The sequence below is a fragment of the Lagopus muta genome, chromosome 24, assembly GCF_023343835.1.
Source record: "Lagopus muta isolate bLagMut1 chromosome 24, bLagMut1 primary, whole genome shotgun sequence".
In the NCBI taxonomy this organism is placed as follows: Eukaryota; Metazoa; Chordata; class Aves; order Galliformes; family Phasianidae; genus Lagopus; species Lagopus muta.
Genome location: NC_064456.1, coordinates 3632090 through 3654037, shown reverse-complemented (window position 1 = coordinate 3654037; position 21948 = coordinate 3632090). Strand labels below are relative to the sequence as shown.

Genomic DNA, 21948 nt, shown 5'->3' with positions numbered 1-21948 from the left:
ATCCCACCTGAAACTGACTTATGAAGTTGAATTTATTTTCCTCCCTATAAAAATTAAATATCATTCAATAACAATACATTATTTAATCTGCAAACTAATGAAATTACAATGGATACTCGGTGTACATAGCATTTTATTGAAGGTATGTTACAATAGACAAACATATATTACACATCCTATACAAAATATACATTCTTACGTGAGGAAAAAAAAATAGTAGGAAAAAGCAACAGGGAAGCAGAGCAGCTTTGATCACACAGCCCTCCATTCCCTACCATGAATACTTTGGCATTGATTGAAGAAACTGTTTACTGAAATCAGAACGGCCACTGCACTGCCTGCACGTCATGGAGGAAAGGAAGAAACCCCTGATCTTCATGTGCAGGCCTTCCTTCACCTACCTGCAAGCTTCAGCTATTCACAACCAGCTTATGGACTTCACAGAGATTGCATTGCTGCAAGGATTCAAGCGTCCTAATTCACAATGGCAGCTTTTATGGGTGAATTATTCTAGAAATCAGAGCAGCTTTAACTCCTAAATGCATTTCAGACTCAGGCTTCAGCTTGTTCTGGTGCAGGCAGCACGATGCTAAAGCTTTGCTCCTGGCCAACCACATCCTGCCAACTTCGTGTGAATTTGGTTGTGCTGCAGAGCTGTGCATTAAGAGCACTCCAGCTCTGGGTGCTCCTCATGCACACCAACATCAACACTTAAACCAAGCGAGCTGAGACCTGTGTTAGCTTAACCCAAAGAGGGATGGAAGGAAAACTTCAACATGTCCCAAAGGATGATGGCAGACCAAGCAGCAGCAGTAGGGATGCTGCTTTCCTGCTCGTGCTGAGCAGAGCTCTGCCACATCAGCCTGTGTGAATAGCTGCAGCCAGCAGTCCAACAGGAAGCTCTGTGCTGCTGCTGCAGTTTTATGACCTGACCTTTCTCATTTGAATTTAAACTGACAGCTCCTGCAACAGAAACAAGTTGGGATAGAAAATAACCACAACGTCTTCAATGCTGTCTGGAAGGGAAAAGCCTGGAGAAAACCAAACCAGAAAGAAACAAACACACAATTCTTGGTATGTTATGTGTAAGTCCTTACAATAGTTGAGAGGTCAGAGGCAGAGTTTAACACACCTCCTTCCCCACTTCATACAAAGGTCAAAGACAATGAGGTCCTCTTCCTACTGAAGCTGCTGGCTACCAAGGCAACTGCTGTTGCTTTCAAAACAAAGGTAAGAGCCCTCAATAACATTTGCTCATTTACATACATCTACTATTCAGGCCCAAAGAGACGTGGGAAAATATTTTTCCCAGCATTTCCTGGCTCTTTCACTTAACCATTCCCCAGTCTCCGAAGTTTCAGCTGCGATTTTGCATCCGAGCCCTCAGTCACACACTGTGCAGGAATGGAGCAGTGGGAATCCCGACCTACAGCTTGGGCTGCCCCAGGAAGGTTCTGTCTTTCCAGCCATACCACACAGCTGCTCTCACTCAGTCTGTAGCCCATGGCTTGGAAAAAGCAGAGCAGAGACAGAAAACCCCGAGCTTTTCAGGCACTGAAGCACCCCAAGCTCTGAGCGCAACGTTCTGCTCAAAGCCCATCGCTGATGGGACATCACACAAAACACAAAGATGTGTTTTCCCAGAAGAACAACTCAGAACAAGTCTTTGTAATGCTCTTCCTCCTCAGTTTGTCACACACTTCTGCACTTCTGCTATTTGTCCCAGCAAGGGCTGCATTTTCAATAGTGGTTCTCCTGCTGTTTAACAGCTCACCTCTCAAATGCTTCACATCTTGACCACGCTGTGGCCTACAGAACCTTTACAGGGTTTAACAGAGCAAGAATCCCGTTGCTCTTTTATGAAAGAAAAGGCCCACGTGCTTCCTGGCAGCGCAGAGGAAACAGAAAATCCATTCTGGATTTCGTGGAGCATTCATCACGTGCTTTTCCAACTCACCCCATGCCTTTCATCAGGGCACTCCTTGCAGAAGTTCATTTAGCTGTCAGCTATGGAAGATGCACACGTGCCTCCCTGCAACATGCACAACACAAAGGCTTTGTAAAGACAGAAGTCCAGATCAACTTCTGAACCAAACCACTCAGAGGTCCCATCTTAGAGCTGTTTTAGCAGATGAAAACTGTTTTGTGTACCATACTTGTTTGTTATTACAGTAACTCCTGAGAAGCTGGATAGCACTGGAGGCTGGAGCAGGCTAGCTGTTAATGCAGGGCCTGCTGGGCTTTAGGCTCTACTGGAAAAGACAGGCTGCCTAGCACAGAAATTAAGGACTCACCACAGGAATGGGTCAGACTTGGAATTCTGCTAACGAAACGGATCAGCCTGCAGCAGGTCAGCCAAGCTCAATGCACACAGAGATGCATGCAGCAGTGAAATTCATCAGTATCACAGTTTCACTACGTACCTGTTGTAAATTCACTTCTTTCCAAAACAAAGTCATCTTTATCCCTTCAGAACCGAGCTTTCAATCCCACAAAACAAATTACGGCTTGCTATGCAGCTGTCAAGACCAACAGTATAATACATACTTTGGCATAATAAAAAATATATTTACATTACAGCCAAGGCATTTATATGCTTAGTGTGTACAAAATATTTATAAATGCAACTTTATTTACAACTAGAGTTTGTTTTTTCATAGAGAAAAAACAGCCCCAAAGTGAGACTGGTAACAAATGCCTGCCAACAGACCGAGGAACAAAAAGCTGGCCAAAAGTTTTATGCTTACAATTACTGGGGAATTCCATGAGGAGGCCTTGAACATTTGTTTTCAAGCAGACAATGTGGTGTGAAATAGCTATGCATTCTTGAGAGATTTTCAAAGCATGCACCAACACAAAGGCTGTTCCCAACATCAGAAGATCCACGTTGTAACGCCAGTCACTGATCACTGCGTGTTCTGTCCCACCTTGCAGCACACACGAATCCAAGCAAAAAGGGCAGTGCCACCTCCTGCCAGGGGGGGTCTGCCTCAGCTCAGGCAGCCTGGAATTGCAGACACACGTTTAAAGCATCTTTGGCCTAGAGTTTAGTCCTGAGGTAGAAATACAAGTCAGCTGATAGGGATTTGCTTCCAAGGCTCCGTTCCCGTGCCTTACGTGGTTTCGCTGTAGTCGCGAATGTTCCGTGTCCTATTAAAATCAAAGTTATGCTCACGTAACCTGTGCAGGGCTCTGGGTGAGGCAGCCTGCTCCCTCTCACTGTCAAGGATTCCCTCAGTTCGAAGAGGTCGCGGGGCCTCACGAGCCGATTGCTGCTGCAGAAAGTGCGAGTGGGAGAGCGCCAGGTCTTTGTTTACCGCCCATAAGGGAAGCTGGAAGGGCTCTGAAAAAGAAACAGCAGGAGATGAACAGAGTGGGTTCATGGTAAGCAAACACAAGGCTTAGATTTTTCTGAGTCGTGCTGTTTAGCAAGAACCTCCTCCTGAGGCTGCTCTGTCTGCTTTTGAGGGCACCCTTTGCTGGATGCCCTCTCATTTCAGCAATATTTGGTACAGTAACACAAAAATAACAAACAGTTCCAGTGTGAATTTTTACAAAGGCGACCTGGAAAAAAGTCCACACGAAAATCAATCAATTTACAAAAATTATTCTTTGGGAGCTAGCTGAAACTCAGCCCAGCTCACAGGATGGCTCTGTGTTTCCTATGTGATGTTTTAAATCTGGGCCAACAGATGTGGAAGGGATCCCATCCCACAAGCTGTAAAGGTGGACTGCACACTAAGAAACACAGCTTTTGTAACATCGTCCTCTTCAACTCTTGCACACTGCACACAGACTGAGGGCTGGTTCTGCTAACAAGCAGTGCATCAACAGATGAACTACTCCACACACTATGGAGTCTGTAGAATTAGCAGTGAATCAACAGTGGAAGGCAGCACAAGGAAGGTCAGCAATATCAGAAAATACAAAATTATTCAGAGGGAAAAGGACACGCTCACCATTAATCTGCTGGGAAGAGATTTTCTTCTCACTTATTCTGTCGTGACTGGTAAGGAAGACAGACATGTCTCTGTCTCCATAAGCATTATCAAGAGCACTGGTCTCATGCTGGGTGTGTGCTGGGTATGTTTCCTTGGGCATCTGCACCATGAGATTAGGGAGAGCTGGATCCAGGGGGTCCTCCTCTGTGATGTAGGTGTAGGGACAGTACTCTCGTGTCCTGGAGTAGATGTTTGCATTGTCGTAACAGTCTGAGCAGATCACCAGTGGTGCTGTGCCACCTGAGCAATGGAAGGAAATGAAATGCTCTCAAGAGGACAAGAACACCTGATTTCCATTGACTTTCATGGCTTATCCTTGACTTTCGAGATGCCAAAGGAAAGGAGCAGCACAAAACTCCACTCAACAGAGGAGATCTAATGGCAATGCAGCCTTGCTGGGCAAATCACAAACCCTGAATCAAGAAGCCTCTGGAGGCAACTGCTCTACTCTGGGACTTGAAGGTTGGCAGTTGTGACATCTATATGCAAAAGCACTCAGAGCAGATGCGAGCCCAGATATTGCTGGACCAAAGATCACCTGCATGGAACGCAGCAGCTTTGACTGGAGAATGTAAATACTGAAAGAAAAACAGGAGATGCTTCAAACTCAAAACATTCAATGGATGCTTTATGATCAACCTCAATTCTTCTCTAAGGAAAGTCACCTTTGATGTTAACATGCAGCACTGCCCTACGTTGTGCAACACTGCTGCCAGCTATGAGGACTACAGCCCTGGTGCCCTGCTGAATGCAAGCAGTACACGTGAGGACGTTGCTTACCATCTGTGCTTTTGTGCACGTAGCTGCTGGCTGGAGGCATGAGCTGCTGATGGCTTCCTGCCTCTGAGTTACTGTATCCTTCCTGAGGCTCTGACAGCGTTCCTTGGGAGGATAAATAACTGGGAATGTCAGCAGGTAGGTTCATCTCCTCTGCAAGGCAGAATTCACACTGATGTTGTGAAGAGCTCAGTGCCACATTAACAAAACTGCACACAGAATTTCAGAATTCAGCGGAGGGTGAGGAGGCACCTTAAGGGCACTGTTACCTTTAAGTCATTGATGGCAACTCCATATAGCTAGTTCAAAACTAACAGGGCCCCAACACAGGTCCTAAAGACCTTAACTTAAGTCAAACATCCATTTCCAAACCTCTTGTACTTTCCTTCAGCGTAGAACAAATTCAGTGTGTAAGAAATAAAATAGCACTGCTGATATCTAATAAATAAACAAATCATTCTATGCTTGCCTCTTCACCTGGAAGGTGAATCTGAGGCGAATCCCTTAAGAGATTTTAGAAGGAAATCTTTAAACCTTTCATCCTATTCAGCCGTAACAAAACCAGAAATTTCACCTTTTGTGTTTTGGATAGGAAACGTGACTGAAGCACGGTGCTGTGGTACCCTACCTGTATTAGTGATGCTGTAATCTTCACTCTTCCTTCTCATGTGGTAAATCACAATAACCCACACCAGGGAAGTTCCCACAACGCAGCAAACCACGACGATGATCACAACGCCTACTGTCGTCCAACCATCTTCCTCGTGGACGATGCCATTTTGGGACGAGTCGCAGTTGGGGGAAGCCAACACATTGAGGTAAATGTGCCCACGCTCAGTGCCCAGCGTGTTGGACATAATGCAGGTGTACTTTCCAGCATCCTCCAGCCCAGCGTCCACGATGATGAGGAGCTGATTGGCCGCAGCGAAAAAATGCCTCTCTGTGACAGCCAAAGGTCCATCATCTTTAGTCCAGTTGAGGCGAGGGGCAGGGCTGCCACCAGCTATGCACTGCAGGACTGCAGTTTCACCTCTGGTCACTGTTCTGTCTTCCAAGGGTCTAATAAAGGAAGGAGTTTCTGTGGCAGTGGAGAAAACAAACAGAACAACTGTAAGATGGCTTCACGGTGCAACCCCACTGCGTATCCCATGATATAAAAGTCCAGCCTTACAACCTGAATGCAAACTTTTGCAATGAAGCATAGGATTCAGTATTCAAACACCCCCAATCCCTGCCAAGCAGTTAGAGATGTTCTTCCAGAGGCAGAACATTTAAATTTCAAGCTTGGTGGACAGGGAGGTTTGTGGTGCAACTACAGGGGCAAAAAACAGTCTCCTCTTTTTCCTTATTATAGAATACCAACTTCAACCAGAGGTAGAAGAAACTATTTAAGAAACTATTTTCTTCATATTTTAACTTCTTTCTGTAGGAATTAAGCCTGCTACTTACAGATAAGTCATACAAATTCAGTTAAATGACCCATGCCAGCAATCTCTTACCTAACACAGTCAGTGTAGCATTTGCTGACAAACCCCCAGCAGCGTTTTGTGCCATACAGCTATAGATGCCCATGTCTTCTATTTTCACATTTGCAATAAAGAACACGTCGTCCTCAGGCATGACGTGCATTCTCCTCTCTCGTGCAGCAGGGAAGTCTGTGCCACCATCTTTCTGCCAGGAGATCTGGGGGGTGGGGTGGCCCTCTGCAGCACACTCCAGTCGGGCCATCGCCCCAGTGCGGATTGTGAGATCCATGGGGGTCTTCAGGAAGGAAGGCAGCTCTGGATCAAGAGAGACATTAAAAGCTTTGCTATTTTCAGCAGCAGGGGAAAAAAAGAAGAGAGAAAGAAAAAGCAGCAAAAGCGCTGCAGCACAGAATAGCTGAAAATAAACAGATCTGCAATGCACCTTTACTTCTTCCTGTTCGAAGGAGAGCCTTCTGAAGAACTGCACTAACTTTCTGTGGTTGTTTCTAAAAGCCTAGCCTTCAAATTTAAATACACTACCTCAATATGGTATCTGTGGTGTTTATTTAAGATCTGTAGGACATTCCATGGGGAAAAGACAGGCTGAAGGAGCTGGGCCATGTGGAGGAGAGAAGGCTGCAGGGAGACCTCATTGTGGCCTTCTGGTATTTACAGGGACATTATGAACAGAAAGGAAATCAACTTTTTAGACTGGAAGGACAGAGGAGAATGGTTTTAAACTAAAAGAGGGGGAGATTTTCACCGACAGTGTGGTGAGGGGCTGCAACAGGTTGCCCAGAGGCTGTGGATGCCCCATCCCTGGAGGCATTCGAGGCCAGGATGGATGGAGGCCTGAGCAACTGAGTGAGTACTTGATCCAGCTCTTGGCAATCCTGCCTGTGGCAGGGATTTGGAACTTGATCCCTGAGGTTCCTTCCAATCCAAGCCATTCTCTCTTCCTTGGTAACAGGGAAGGTGAGCTTCCACTTTCAAAGTTGAAGTCTGCATTATCTGTTCTATGGAACCAAAAGAAAGAGCACGTGCACCTCTGCTCTCCAACATAACAGGGAACAGTGGTTTGCTAGCTGATGTGAATGCTGTCTTCCCAACACCCTTCTCTGAAGTCAAAATAATAGGAACCCTTCATTTTGGCTAAAAAAAATATATATATATACATATATATAGATAGATAGATAGATAACAAAGAAACTCATGAAATGATTTTTCAGAGTTTGTTTCCAGTACCACAAGCAATTTTTTTTTGTTCAATCTTCTCTAGGGCAAGGTGCTTAGTTAATGAAGGGACAGCAGAGGGAGCTTTTAGTTAAGAGACTTTACTTCCACTCAGACAGATCAGCAGCTAACTGAGCTAAAACCTCCCGTGCTTTCATACCTGCCCCTTTCCAGAAGTGAACAGAAAGCCTTCCACTAACAATATTACCTCTTTCCTGCTTTATTAAAAGGTATTTGATAAATCTAAGTTCCAGCAAGACATCAATGCACAGCTACTTTGGGCCTGCTCTAATTGGGAACTCAGGAATCCTAATAGATGTTATAAATCAAAAAAGAAAGGGTCAGAATCAGACCTGCTCCACTTTTAACCTCAGATGTTTCTTCTACGTTACCACTATCACTTACCATTAACAGTCAGCTTGGCTTTGTCAGAATAGTTGGAGCCAAAGTGATTGGTGACGATGCACTGATATTTTCCTTCATCGGTGAAATTCACATTGAAAAGGTGGAGGACAGTGGTGTACTCAACAATCTCACCATTCTGCTGCTGATACCTGGCAAAATTCTCAACCTCTGCATCATACAGCACTTCGCTGTCCTTACGCCACGCAGTGGACATGGGTGAATCGCTGCTGCTCACAGCAGTGCAGGTCAGAGTCACATTCATGCCACGCAGAGCAATCGTGGTCTCAGGATGCACTCGTATCTGTGGCTTAGGGAAATTATCTGGAAATGAAAGCAGCAAGATTAGCTACTCTCCTCTTCCACGTGCAATTAATATTGCAAGAAAACTCATTCGAAAGACACAGTAAGCAGAATGAAAGCTGCAGGAACAGATGTCCTGCTTGGGAGGCACGTATTTAGTTGCTTTTATTTAGAAATCAAGCTGTGAAAGAGGATTAGAACCACAGGTAGGAGTGCAGGAGAAGCAGAGAACAATCAGTGCAGAATCACAGACTCGAGCAGCCCTTTCCTTTCCACAGCCTTCTGGAACTCGCCCTATTTAGATTGCATGCTCAGCTGAAGAGCTGGGTTTGCTCACGAGGAGCAGATTTATTTTCAGGCAGTTTAATATCCTGAAAAGCCTTTAAGTTACACAAACACAAAGCACTGCAAGAAGTTTACATGATCTCAGTTGAACAGTTATTTTGACACCTCTTATTACAGCAGAGACAGCCTCACAGGCACACAGCACTCAACGTTGGTAACATCAGAATGGAGAAGCAGATGTTTGTGCCTACATGGTGATTACTGTATCCTTTACCACCAAAACAATTAAAGAATTATGTATGCAAAAGCAACACTTGTTAGACTACTGGATAACAGAAGAGCAGACTATTTCCAGCTCTGCCGCAGACTTCACACATGACTGTGGGCAGTCTCTCAGTTTTCCATTTCACAGTTTGGTTACAGAAATAAATAGGCTCATGTCTGAAACTGTGGCAGCACAGAGACCAGATAAACGTTGCAGATTCTGAGCATCAGAAATTACGTCAGAGCATTAACTGTCCTAGCCTTGCTGGTATGGAGAGGAGCAAACAAGAAAGAGCCAAACACCTCTTGTAAAGCAAAAGGCATTCACACACAGGAGAAACAGAAACACAATCAGTTTTTAAACAGTAATCTGAATGAAAAACAAAGCAGTCTCACAGAATGACACAGACCAAGCACCTCCAGCAGTGCTGCAGCCTGGTTTCAGGAAGACACCTGCACAGATCTGCATTACTTCGTTTTGATGTCAATAGGAATTAAAAATACAAACCACAGACGAAGTCATCAGGCTCCACGCTGAACAGGCTTTGCCCTGCCAGCCACTCAGGGTGAGCACAGCTGACGTTCACAGCCTGCTGGAAGTGACTGTCAGTGAGCCACTGTGGCAGCCACTTCAGCTGGCAATCACAGAGCAAGCTGCTGGTGTTCAAAACCCTGCAGAAGGAAGGCAAAACGCAGTGTGATCAAAGGTCATGCATTTCACCCAGAAGAACAATTTTAAAGCACATACTTCCAGAAGTTGTAAGATTTACAGCATTCTTTTATGCTCACACGTAAATGTGCTTCTCCTCACCTTCCTCAGACTAGCAGACCTTGCAGACTAACAGTCCATATGGGCAATGCTAACCAGATAGCAGTTTTAAAACAGATTACATGATATTCAGAGACTTTATCTCATAGAGACAACTGTGTTACACTGGGATTAGTCTTGGGTGCAAAGGTCACTTCATGTCATCATACTTCACGTGTCTGAAGATGACAAGAAGCTCTATAGCAGCTTAAGCATCCATTGAGCATCTAAAATCTTCTGCCTAGCTGTGAATTTTAAGGTCTTTCCCTAGCCTGAAAAAGGTGGTGACAAAATGTATGTTTTGATAACCTCCCCCCTGCCCCAAAAATCCTGGTGAACAATTTATTCATAAATACAGATCAGCAATTCTGATTATAAGTCAGGAAATGTCAAGCCCTAAATCGAGCTTAGTGTAGTGCCAGGGACTTTTAGCAGGTAAGTTACAAGACCTTTAACTCTTCTGTTATGGGAGTGGGATGTACATCAGTCAGTTCCACAATGGCTGATGGAGTCTTTACAAAAGGAAGAGTTGTAAGAACTGTAAAGAACTGTCATAGACTTACAGCTCCTTCAGTTGAGCCTGGGCAAATGCATTTTCTTGGATGGACATTACTGCGTTGTTGCTTAAATCTCTGCAAGGAACAACAACGGGTGGGAATGATTTCACACGCTACCTTCAGTTAAATCATTGTAAACTTGAGAGAGAATACAAAATTGAAAGCAATAAACAACTAGGAGTTCTACAGAGCAAAGTACTTACAGATGTTCAAGTCCTTCAAGACCAGAGAATGCTTTCTTCGTAATTGATTTAATCTGATTTCCTTGTAAGATTCTGCAACACAAGTACCAAGCCCAGAAAGCAGTCAATCTCAAGGCGAGCTCATAAGACCCAAAGTTCCCTAAGACGTTTAACAAAGGTTTTCTTCATTCTAGGAGAGTTTAAGCTCCAAAAAGTAGTATTCAATCATTTAATTTTCTTAAGGATAGTATTTTTCTTTTCTATCTTTGAGATGGGCCAGAAGAAAATTAAACCAGCAGAACAGAACAGTTCTTGGGAGGGAGCAACAAGTTCCTAATCTGCCACAGCCACATCAGCTCCTGAGGCTGCACACTTATGCTGTTTGTCACAAGCAGTGTTTGCAGTTCCACAGAATGCTTTATTTTCCTACAAAGCACACAGCACTGAACAGAGTGCCAAAGTACTGAAGAGCTGATCATTGAATGCTGTTTCGTATTTGCTCAACAATACTTTTTCTTCCCCTCTTCCTTCAGAGAAATAGTAAGTTTTTCCTAAACTAAGGCACAAAGAGTGACAGTCACCACACAGCACGAGGGAGCTATTCAGTAGCAGCTGCATTCAAATGCCTTCTTCATGCCAAATGACTTCTTCAAACTGGTCCTGCAAAATGATCCAGCACTACACAGACTCAGTGGTCACGAACATGGAACCCAAATCTACACTGAGTTGTCCTAGCATAGAAGGGGAAACTCAGCTGCCAAACAGAAAGGCTTTCTGCCATTCACAATTACTCTATATTTTGCATTTTCCCTCTTTTGTTTGCTTCTGAAGCACTGTCACTCTGATGTTTTGTAATACATACAGTTTATCCAGCCTGCTGAGTCCCACAAATGCTTCATTCGCATCCTCTATGGCCCAGGAGATCTCATTGTTCCCCAAGTCCCTGCAGGAGCAGAAAAATCTTCTTACAAACCATGCAACATCATCACCACCACTGCTAGTGCTTAGCTATGGAAGAAAACTGACTGTTATATTACTGCCTGGGAAAGGTGTTCTGGGTCAGGACTGGAACAGACCCCCCAGGAAAGTGGTCACAGCACCAGGCCTGCTGGAGGTCAAGAAGCATTTGGAAAATGCTCTTAAGACACACATTGGAATTTCTAGGCAGCCCTGTGTGCAGCCTGGAGTCAGATGTGATGACTCCCATGGGTCCCCTCCAACCTGGGGTGTTCTATGATTCCATGGGACAGCATCACCTGGAAGGTCTCAGAACTTCCATAGATCTGTATTTATCAGAACATCCAACTTAGAGACGTGAGGGAAAACAGATTTGTTGGAGATCAGCGCCTCAGACAGAACCACAAATGAATTCTGAAGTGTGATTTCTTGATGTGGGATTTAAGGAAAGACCCAGCCTGACGAGCAGCACTCACGTGATGGACCATTCACCAGGAGCTGGGAGAGGCTCCTGCAGCAAGTTGGTTCATGCAAGTGAGTTAACCAATCCACTGCAGCATTAACCTCCCTGAGTAACAGGCTTAAAACAGCATTAGCATACTGAGAGATTACACACAGGTTATGGAGCAAGGCTGCCAGGCACAAAGTAGTAGATTTTCAGACTGAAGGTGATATTCTGCTCACAAATCTTGTTACAAGCTAATGGGATTTCTGTTCGATCTCTGCACAGCTCCTCTGCCCCTCACACAGAACAGTGTGGTCTAAGCAGTGAAAGCAATAGAGCAGAACAGGCTTGGAAGGATCAAATGCTTTTTAGAGAGAAGGTGAAATAAATTCAGAAATTTTCAGGCAGAATGGCATGGACTAAATAAAGAGTTTCTACTGATAAAGCCAAAACTTTGTGCCTTAAAACCACTGTGCACAGAAGAATTTGCAGACAGAAGTGTTCAAAGGAAGATAAACAGATGAAAAACAGTTTATATTGCACCTTACCAGATATCACTACGTGCCTCAGCTCAATGGACCCTCCAAAGAAGTTGTGACACAGCATGCTAACCAGGCACACAGCTGTGTGCATCATCTCATATAATGCTACTTTGCTTTTGCTAAGGGTGGAAAAAGGTAGCATCCATATTCCCTTGGGGATGGGGGGGGGGGGGGGGTTGTAAACGTGTGGATTAATGCTCTGGAAGGACCAGGATCAATCCCCAGGATGCTGCCAGGGCTATCACACTTTCTCACTTTGAATGACAGAAGCCTTGTCCTCAATACCCTGCGTGAGGCATTTCTGCAATAAGTGGACTTTAAAGTTCAGGACAAAAATAACAGTGCTTGTGATTCCACCATTCGTGTACCCCAGGGACTCCAGTGCAGCCTTAGCAGTTGCTGACATTAAGATATTTTCCTCTTTGGAACGTGTTCAGTTTAATGTACTGGATACAGATATGATCTAATGAAAAAAACAACTAGATGAGTAATATGCCAAACGCATTCCCAAGTTGCTAATTCCTATGATTTGAACTATTTTCTTGAATTCTCTCCAGGTCTGCTTCAGAATTTTATATTCTGAGTGCCAGAGCAGCATCAGTGCCAAGTTACAGTATTAAAGCAGCAATTAATGTTTCGAAGTTCTAAAGTCTCAAACTTCAGGGCTGCTCCTCAATACACCTTTGATCTCACTGTGCTCCTGGTACCTTGGCTTTATGTACAGATCTGAGTTTGTTCCTGGTCACCGAAGCGACCGTGCAGAACGGTGGCAGGGGCTGAACACACAAACACTTGTGCCAGTCTCAGCACTGAAACAAATCACATACAAGCAACAATGGAAGCAATCTGACAGCAGCACAGTATCTCTTGTTTGAAGTGTTTTCACACTCCACTACTTCAACTGCTCAGTAAAATGAGTGAGCAGCCCAAAAGAAAAGCCTCTCATTGTGTGAGTGGAGGAGTTTGCTCCTTCTGCTTGGTTGGGCACCAATGCTTGGAGCTGCTGTCCTGCAAATTCCAGCCTGAAGCAGACTGCACCCTTTCAGCTGTTCCTCGCCCCTGAGGAGCCCGGGAAAACCGACTAATTAATCTGCTCTTGTTCTTCTTTCATGCTACTCTAAATCTAAGAAATTAGTTCTAATTATTTCATTAAAAGGTTGCAGTAAGGTTAACAGAATATGACTGCTTACATAAATTTCTCTGCTAAGTTTGCTTATTTAAGCATTTATTTAATGAACTGACAGAGGGGTTATAAACTTTCACTCTTTTCTCAACTATCATTGTTCAGGATGATCGTAAGCATTTGGATCTACTTGAGGTTTTAGGTTGTTTTTTTAATTAATACTTGGGTCCTGTCAGCAGTATTGAACAGCTTCAGCTGGTGACAAAGGTCCTGGCAAAAGCAGAGCTGTGCCTCTGATGGAAAGGAGTAATCCTACAGCTCTCCTACATGCTGTGCTGTGACTCCTGCACGCACACAGCAGCCAGCAGGTTCCAACCCTAAGAACAACACCTGGAGTAAAGAGAGGTCCAGGCTGGCATTTTGCAAGCTGACTGTCTGCACCTCCTCACACCTGGTATGGCGTGCAACCGAGAGCTCAAGGTCATCAAGTCACTGCTCATTAGCACCATTAAAATGGTTGGTTTGTGTTAGCTATGCTGAGGTTCTATCATCTCAGCACACCAAATGATGATCTGCCCTGTTGTATCTGAAGGCAGGACAGCAAAACACCGACCTCAGGCTTGCTGAGAGCAAAGCTCAGCACCTTCACTTCCAGAAAGTTTAAAATGAGGTTGTCAGAAATGCTCTGCACTCACAGGGTTCGAAGGTTTGTCAGACCTCTGAAGACACCATCAGCAATGTGACTGATCCGATTGTCTCCCAGGTTCAGTTTCTCCAGCAAACCAAGTCCCACGAAGGCAGATTCCCTGAGGCGAGTTAGCTGGTTGTACGACAGGTCTCTGGAAGCATTGAACAGCACTTCAGAGGCATGTGGAGGGGATTTATTGTGATGACACCATCAAACAATCAAGTACTGAATCTTAATTTCTAACAGAAGACTTATTAAAAAAAAAACAAAACTAAAATACACAAGCTTAGCAAAGAAGTCAAGTACTTCCTCCAGTAACTGACTGCATTTGTGCTATCCAATATGTTATTTGCAACATTACAAAATCCCCACTGAAAAGCAGCCCAGGGCTTACAGCTCAGCAAGTCTTTGGCAGAACTCCCATGCATCTGGGCTGATCTTGTTAATGGCATTCTGGCTTATGAAGAGTTGTTGCAGTGTCCGCAGCCCATACAGCCAGCCCTTGTTTACTTCTGTCAAGTTATTATGTTCCAGTTCTCTAAGGAAAATAGAAGGAAAAACATTTGCCAAACAGATAATCAATGAAATATTTACTTCCCAAAGTTTACCAAGTAGATCTCAGAATGATTTACTGACACTAGGCCTTATAGAACCTGAAATGCATGATTATATTCATCTGACAGAAACCAAGAATGAACAAAAGTATATTAAAAAAAACAATCATAATGGCAATGGCAACAGCAATCCAGCAGAACTGAAATTACAGTCTCTAAAACATCACTTTAAAAAAAAACAAAACAAAACAAGAAACTTTTGCTAACTCTGCATGGCACAGAAAGGCAGCATCCCTCCACCTCTGGAGTGAACAGACACACCAACATAATGGGAAACCGCAGATCTATAAGCTCATATCCTGTGATGCTCGTCGTTGTTCCAGCACAGCCCTGGTGTCAGGGAAGCCAAAGAGGACATGATTCTGCCCCTCCACACACCCCAAAACTCCTTAGGAGAAATTCTAGCACTAAGTATACTCACAATTCTTCTATACTATTGAGGCCAAAGAATGCTCCATCCATGAGTCTGCTAATCCCATTGCGCTGCATCTTTAAGGATTTCAGGGACTCCAGGCCTTGGAATGTAAGACTTTCCACAATTTTAATCCGGTTCCTTTTCAGTTCCCTTATATAAAGAAGACAGCAAAATATTAAAGCACAATTGATCAAGAACACACATCACAATGAACACAAATGCATTGTGAGCTTTCAAGACTACGACTTACAGAAACTGCACGTGAGGCAATTTGAAGATCTTTGGTGGAATCACACTAATCCTATTTCTGTTCAGCTTCAGCACTATGAGAGAGCTAGATAAATTATCGAGGCAGCCTGCTTCCAGGGTGCTGATTCTGTTGTTACTCAGATTCCTAAGGGAGAAGAGGGAAAAGAAACCTTTTAGAACATGGAGAACTCCATGAACAAAACCACAGGCCCACACTTCATTTAGGCGAGGTTAAAACAACGTCAACAAGGATCTGCATCACAGGAGCAGAAATGACTCCATGTCCCTGCTGGCTGATGTACCAGCACTCTGACAGCGCTGCTCTCCACACTATCTGAGAAAAAGCAAGACAAACTGCTATGAACAGCATTTTATTTCAGGCACGTTTGTTCCTGCCAGCTCAAATCCCACATTAAGACAGAAATACACAGCAGGTGAGGTGTTCAACACTGCTGCCAGGAACCCCGGGCACAGCAGAGCACATACTTACAGGTACTTCAGCTGCATCCGTGGAAAAGAAGCAGCTTTAATTTCTGATATAAGATTGGAACTCAGATCCAGGTTTTCCAATGAAAGGTAAACTTGGAGCTGCTCAGCGTTTATTTCTGGAATGGCATTGTGCACCCTGAAAAACACCAGCAAGAGATGAGCCCCAAAACATCCCATCCTTCGTGCTGCACAGCTGAAACAGCTGTAGGATGCTGCACATCATCAGTGCACCACCCAAACTGGAAACGCAGCACACGCTTCAGAACATTCCTTCTGAAAGCAATACTGGAAATCCAAGAGTTATGTGCTGCTCTGACACATGAACAGATTCACATTCTGGATCTGTAACCCTGTTCCTTGTGAGAACTGTCATTCCAAGACCCAATCCCTCCCCTTCAAAGCTGCCTGCTGTACCTGACTGCACTTTGTTGGTAATTCAGGGTGACTCGGTTGTCTCACTGATTCCTACTTCTCCAAAGAGTGCTCAATATTCCCCAAAGCACTGCTACAATTCCCCCATTTGCTGAACAAGGAAAAAGCAGCCGAGCTGTTACTTACAGTGAGAGCAGGGTGATATTGGAAGTCGTTTCTCCAAAATAGGGAATTTCACTCAGCTCATTGTAATTCATTTTCCTTAAAGCAAAAAACAACCTTTACTGACACTAAGAGGAGAAAACCCCTCCCACATACATGCACAGAAAATGCAATCACCAAACATTCAGCAATTTCATCTTACCAACATCAGCAGACAAAGCAGACTGCATAAATACCAACAATTGGAAGAACTTCACAGTGAGGCCCATCAGCTTCCACCATTTTACTGCACTCCATCACTCCTCTTTAACTCATAATTTGCCAGAGTGAAAACAAATGGGAGCTGTTGGTAACAGGTGAACGGTTGGACTGGATGATTTTAGGTCTTTTCCAACCTTGGTGATTCTATGATTCTATGAAATGTCTCGTTTCTTTTCACAAGTATCCTCTCATCTTTTATGAGAAAGTTTTCTTTTTATGAGATCAGTTTTACATAAAACACGCTGCCAGCAAAGCATCCATGTTAAATTAACTGGTATTGCATATTTCCGCAAGTCAGACCAGTTATCTCGGTATGCAGTATTAATTACAATTAGGCTGAGTTTATCATTGTGAAAAATGCTTACACTTCTTGCAGCGTGTGAGCAGACAAATCCATGCTCCAGTTGGATGACAAGATATGATTGTGACTTAAATCCCTGCAGAACAGAGAGAAAAGTTATTCTGGATGCTGGAATTAAGAAAAATCGTGCATTTTATGCAACCTAAAAGCTGTAAGCCGTGTTTCTGATGCTCTCTCACTAAAGGAGGGAGATGCTGTGATGGTTAACTGCAATGATGCTGTTAACAAGCTTTTCATGTAGTCTTCTTAGGAGAAATTTTGTATCTGGTTCGTACTTGGAGAAGCACTGACGTATCTCCACCTGATTACTGCTGTCCTGGTGAAGCACACTGATGGATGGATGAACACACAGTGAAAAGCACAGCATGATCTACAAACTGACAGCTAAGGCTGCTGCTCCTTCCAGAACCAAACAGCATCCCTGGAAAAGCCAAAAACTGACAACACCCCACAGGGTGAGTTCTGAATGTTACAACACAGAGCAGCATTCACCAAGTGCCTGATTCTCCATCACCCTCCAGTCATCCACACAGCACGTGTGATTTAGCAGGAAAGATGCACTAACAGCTGCCCGCTTTCATCAGGACAACACGCTCCAAAGGTGCTTTCCTAGCAGCAAGGAAAACCAAAGCACACAGCCAGCATCACCGCAGGTCTGGCAGTTATGAGAAAGGGAATGTTTCGGTCCTCAGTAATGGGTGAAATGAACAGCAATGGGTGAAATGAACAGCAATGGGTGCAATGAACAGCAATGGGTGCAATGAACAGCAATGGGTGCAATGAACAGCAATGGGTGCAATGAACAGCAATGGGTGCAATGAACAGCAATGGGTGCAATGAACAGCAATGGGTGCAATGAACAGCAATGGGGGGAAAATCCATCTGGGACTTTGTGATGTGAGAAAAAATGTGCTTTGATTCATTTTAAACAGCTTTTATGCATCACAGCTCGCTGAGATTCAGAACCACCACAGCTGTCAGACGGAAAGAAAAATGTCACCCCCTCCCCCCCAATGTGCTCCACGTGCCAAAATCCTGAAAGCCACAACAGAGAACGCACTGAATGTTGTTTGCAGCAGATGTGGAATTGCATAACGCTGCTCAGAGCCAGCATGGCACCCAGCAGAACAGAATCACAGGATGGCCTGGGTTGGAAGGGACCTCAAGGATCGCGAAGCTCCAACCCCCTGCCACACACAGGGCCACCAACCTCCCCATTTCATAGCAGCCCAGGCTGCCCAGGGCCCCATCCAACCTGGCCTTGAACACCTCCAGGGATGCACGGGGCATCCACAGCCTCTCTGGGCAGCTGTTCCAGCACCTCACCACTCTCACAGCAAAGAACTTCCCCCTGACATCCAGCCTCAATCTTCCTTCCCTCAACTTCAAACCATTTCCCCTTGTCTTGCTGTTATCTCCCCTTCCCAAGAGTTGATTCCCCTCCTGTTTGTAGGGGAACATCCAGCGCTGCCTGCCAGCACGATGCCCATCTTAGAGCCGCGGTGCTGTGCAGTGAGCACAGCTCAGCACAGCTCAGCCCCACGGCACCGCCGGGAGGCCGAGCGCGGCTCGCAGCACCCGCAGACCCGTTAGGCCCCGGCCGGGCCTCACCGCAGCCCTCCGCCCGCTAGGCCTCAGGCTCGGCCTCGCTCCGCCCCGCGCTCACTCACATCGCCGTGGTGCCGGCGGGCAACGGCGCGATCCTCCGCGGTCCGGCCCCGGGCGGCAGGCGCTGCCGGCTGCAGTCCAGCAGGCCGCGGCGGCACAAGCAGGGCGCGGCGCAGGGCTCGACGGCGGCCGCCCGCCCGCACGACGCCGTCAGGAGGTGCAGCAGCAGCAACAGGGCCAGCGCCCCGCGGGCGGCCGGGCCGCCCGGCCCCGCTCCCCGCATCCCCGGCTCAGCGCGGCGCGGCCCGCACCGCCCGCCCGGCCCCGCGCCGCGCCACGCCCCCGGCGCGCCGCGTCATCACGTCGGCGTGCGGGCGGCAAGGGGCGGGGCTAAGGCGGGGAGCTGAGCGATGGGCGGGGCTCCAAATAGCCCCGCCCCGAACAGCTCACGCACCGCCCCGGCACGTCGGCCCCGCATCCTGAGCGCATCGGACCACGATCGCATTAAGCCACGCCCCTGCTCGAATCAGGCCCCGCCCCCTTTCCGCCGCGCGCCGTGCCTTTGCCGGTTGCGGTTCCCGGCCCCTTCCCGCCCCTCGTCCATCTCCTTCGGTCGGGCTTCTGCAGCCCAACGGAGCGCCTCAGAGAGACAAAGCCGAGGCCCCCGCGCGGGGCTCCGACAACGATTCCCACCGCAATTTGCGTGCGTGACAGCATCGCTACTGCAGCCACATTCGCACGCTAATAGCGGCCCGCACCCCGCTCCGACCGCAGCCGTCGGGCTCATTCTCCTCCCCGCCCCGCCCCGGCTGTACTTGCGGCGCGGCCGTGGGAGCAGCGCTTCCACTCCGCCGGCTGCGGTCCCTGCGCCGGGCCGTGTTGGCCGCTGGGGGGCACGCGAGCCCCGAGGAGCCCCGCGGATCCGGCGGTATTTCGCTCCGGCCGGCCCCGCGGGAGGTGCGAGCTGCCGCCCGGCATACAGCGCGGAACTGCCCGCTGGCACCGGGCTGGCGAGGAACGGGGCGGCCCGGGGGGGCGTCTCAGCGGAGCGGCTCTCCTCCTCCTCCTCCTCCTCGCACATGGCTGCAACCGGGGGCTGTTTTTCCAGGGAAATTACTGCAGCAATAATAGCATCTTCAGATGGCCCTTCCTCCCCTCCCAGCGGCTGTTTCTTTCCCTGAGCGTTTATGGGTCAGCGGGAGTCGCGGCTGCTAACGATTGGGGCCGGGGTGCTCCGCTGGTCCTGCTGCAATGAGGGCACGAGCTGCCCCCCAGCATTGCATCTTTTGAGCAATTAGGAAGAGTTTAATGTTTATCCCGGCGTGGAGAGTGAATGCTGTCATAAATTGACCAATAAAACACAACTGTTCTGTCATAACCTTGGGATGAAAGTTCTTATTTTATTCAGCACTTCCATTGCCAGACCAGATTGAAGAATGTCCCAGGGAGTTTTATTTTAGGAATGTTTCTGGGCCGTTCACCTGCAGCGCTGCTCAGACCAACAGAACAGCAGTTCTTCCTTGCTGCCACCCCAGGGTGCTCCCAGCAGTGCAATGGGCACAGCCTGACCTTGCAGCATCTCATCAGACCCACGCCATGCTCACCAGGGTCTCCTCCTCCTACCAGGGTCTTGCCTGCAGCCATGGGAGCTCCCAGGTCCAAGGAGCACAGCAACATCAGAGCCAGGACAAAGTCTGCAGTGAGAAATGAAATGCCATCACGGTGCATGTGACTGCAGGTGGAGGGGCAGCTCTGCCTCCTGCACACACTTGGAGCAGCGATGACAGAGCAGTGGCAGGGCAGGCAGCTCTCCCACCAAACGTCCCCTGGAACTGGTGGCAGCAGGAGGAACATCCCTGCCCGCTGCTGTGCACCCCTGGCACACCGTGCTGTGCAGTGCGGTTGTGCAGTGTGCCCCCAGCCCATCGCATCCCTCCCTGCCCTGGGATGACCGCATTGCTGTGGCCAGATTGCTTTTGCTGTGTGGGAGGTGCTGCCCAGCCAGGGCATCGCCTTCCGTGAGCCTTTGTCTGCACCATCACGAATAATATCAAGGTGTTCTGCCAAGTTCCTTCCAGCAAACCTCTGATTTCATTCAAAGTGACAGGGGATCTGATTTATTATACTAACGAGCAGGCGATAAATAAACATGACCTGAGAGAATCCCAGGCCCACAATCCCATTCTTGTTCAGCTCCTTGGGGGAGATGAAAGGTTTCCTGCAATTTCCCAGTGCTGCCCAGAATCTCTCCTACCCGAACTGCCAAAACTTTCCGCTGCTGTCGAGCCTGGCATTTGATTGAATTGACAGAAGCAGCTTATTAATTGCACTAATGAGGGGCTGAGCAATATGGAGCAGTGGAGAGAGTCCAGTGTGGCTGATATAACACTCAAAGCTGTGCAGAGCATAAGGTCACCGCGTTGCCAGGCTACTGGCTGAGCTGCCTGGAAAAATAATACGCAAACCAGTAGGTGACTCTGGGAAAAATATTGCTCCGTAACTCACATAATTAATAGGACAGTGATGCTTTATTTTCTTAGGAAGAATATACAGCAGGAAGGTCTGGAGCTCGGTGCTGCAGCTCAGTGCATGGCAGCAGAGGGGCAGTGCTGGGTGAGCTCTGCTGATGGGGAACAGCAGCGGTGGATTTGCAGACTGAGCACAGAGATGCAAGCCAGGCTACAGAAAAAGGTAGTGGGAAGCTGTCCACCATGAGCCACCCCAATGTGTGACCTGAGGGAGGCTGCAGATGGGTGGTAGTGCTGAGGAAGCTGTCCCGTGTTTGACCCGTACTCGTTTCTCAAATAGAGTTGCAGAGGGAGATGAATGGGGCTGATTAGAGAGGCAGCTTTGGCAGAAGGATGTTCTTGGGATCTCTGATCTCCTGAGACATTGGTTCCCGCTGGGAGTTCACCATACAGCCCCGAGGGTTTGTAGCAATAAACAGGAGTATTTTTGCTCCGGTAGGAAGGAAGAAGGAAGAAAAGGGACAAATACCGATCTTAATCTTTTACTTTGCATTCAGCTTTAGAGCCCCCATTCAAGTTCTCCAAATGACACTCACCAGGGGAGCTCATCCTCCCCGTTATCTTCACCAGGCCTTGCAGCACAAGCCACCTGATTTGCAGCAACAGCTCTGTCTAAAGCAAACACCAAGGAAAACTCTCTGCTTTCTCAACTCCTTCAGCCTCACCAGGGCTCCAGAGAATGGCTCCTTCATCCCTGGGGTGCTGTGGGGGCTCACAGAAGGGCAGGAGGTGTGGTGGAAAGGTGGTGGGCAGAGGAAGGGCAGCCTGACCCCTGGGGCCATGAACAATGGCAGAGAGGCATGAGGTGGGGGGAGGGCATAGAACACGAGCCCACCTGCCTGCCCCACGGCCCCTG

General features: G+C 47.2%; 1 protein-coding gene across 3 annotated transcripts in view; it reads right to left on the bottom strand.

Moving 5' to 3' along the window:
* Nucleotides 1-21948, bottom strand: part of LRIG2 (leucine rich repeats and immunoglobulin like domains 2) — a 57204-nt gene continuing 35256 nt past the window's right edge. Inside the window, exons 1-19 of one of the 3 annotated variants that reach the window (XR_007373209.1) lie at nucleotides 18627-18816; nucleotides 16961-17032; nucleotides 16359-16433; nucleotides 15802-15936; nucleotides 15313-15456; nucleotides 15069-15212; nucleotides 14428-14571; nucleotides 14041-14184; nucleotides 11141-11221; nucleotides 10300-10371; nucleotides 10103-10171; nucleotides 9240-9403; nucleotides 7883-8203; nucleotides 6278-6559; nucleotides 5407-5856; nucleotides 4782-4931; nucleotides 3960-4241; nucleotides 2748-3343; nucleotides 1-2032 (exon numbers count right to left, since the gene is read on the bottom strand). Coding sequence is in view for 2 of the 3 variants with exons in the window: in XM_048925738.1 (XP_048781695.1) it covers nucleotides 3114-3343; nucleotides 3960-4241; nucleotides 4782-4931; nucleotides 5407-5856; nucleotides 6278-6559; nucleotides 7883-8203; nucleotides 9240-9403; nucleotides 10103-10171; nucleotides 10300-10371; nucleotides 11141-11221; nucleotides 14041-14184; nucleotides 14428-14571; nucleotides 15069-15212; nucleotides 15313-15456; nucleotides 15802-15936; nucleotides 16359-16433; nucleotides 16961-17032; nucleotides 18627-18628 (2961 nt within the window). In the remaining variant the exon portion in view is untranslated. Of the gene's footprint in view, nucleotides 2033-2662; nucleotides 3344-3959; nucleotides 4242-4781; nucleotides 4932-5406; nucleotides 5857-6277; nucleotides 6560-7882; nucleotides 8204-9239; nucleotides 9404-10102; nucleotides 10172-10299; nucleotides 10372-11140; nucleotides 11222-14040; nucleotides 14185-14427; nucleotides 14572-15068; nucleotides 15213-15312; nucleotides 15457-15801; nucleotides 15937-16358; nucleotides 16434-16960; nucleotides 18278-18626; nucleotides 18817-21948 lie in introns of those variants that run through there. The other 2 variants (XM_048925738.1, XM_048925739.1) reach the window with 2 other exon arrangements.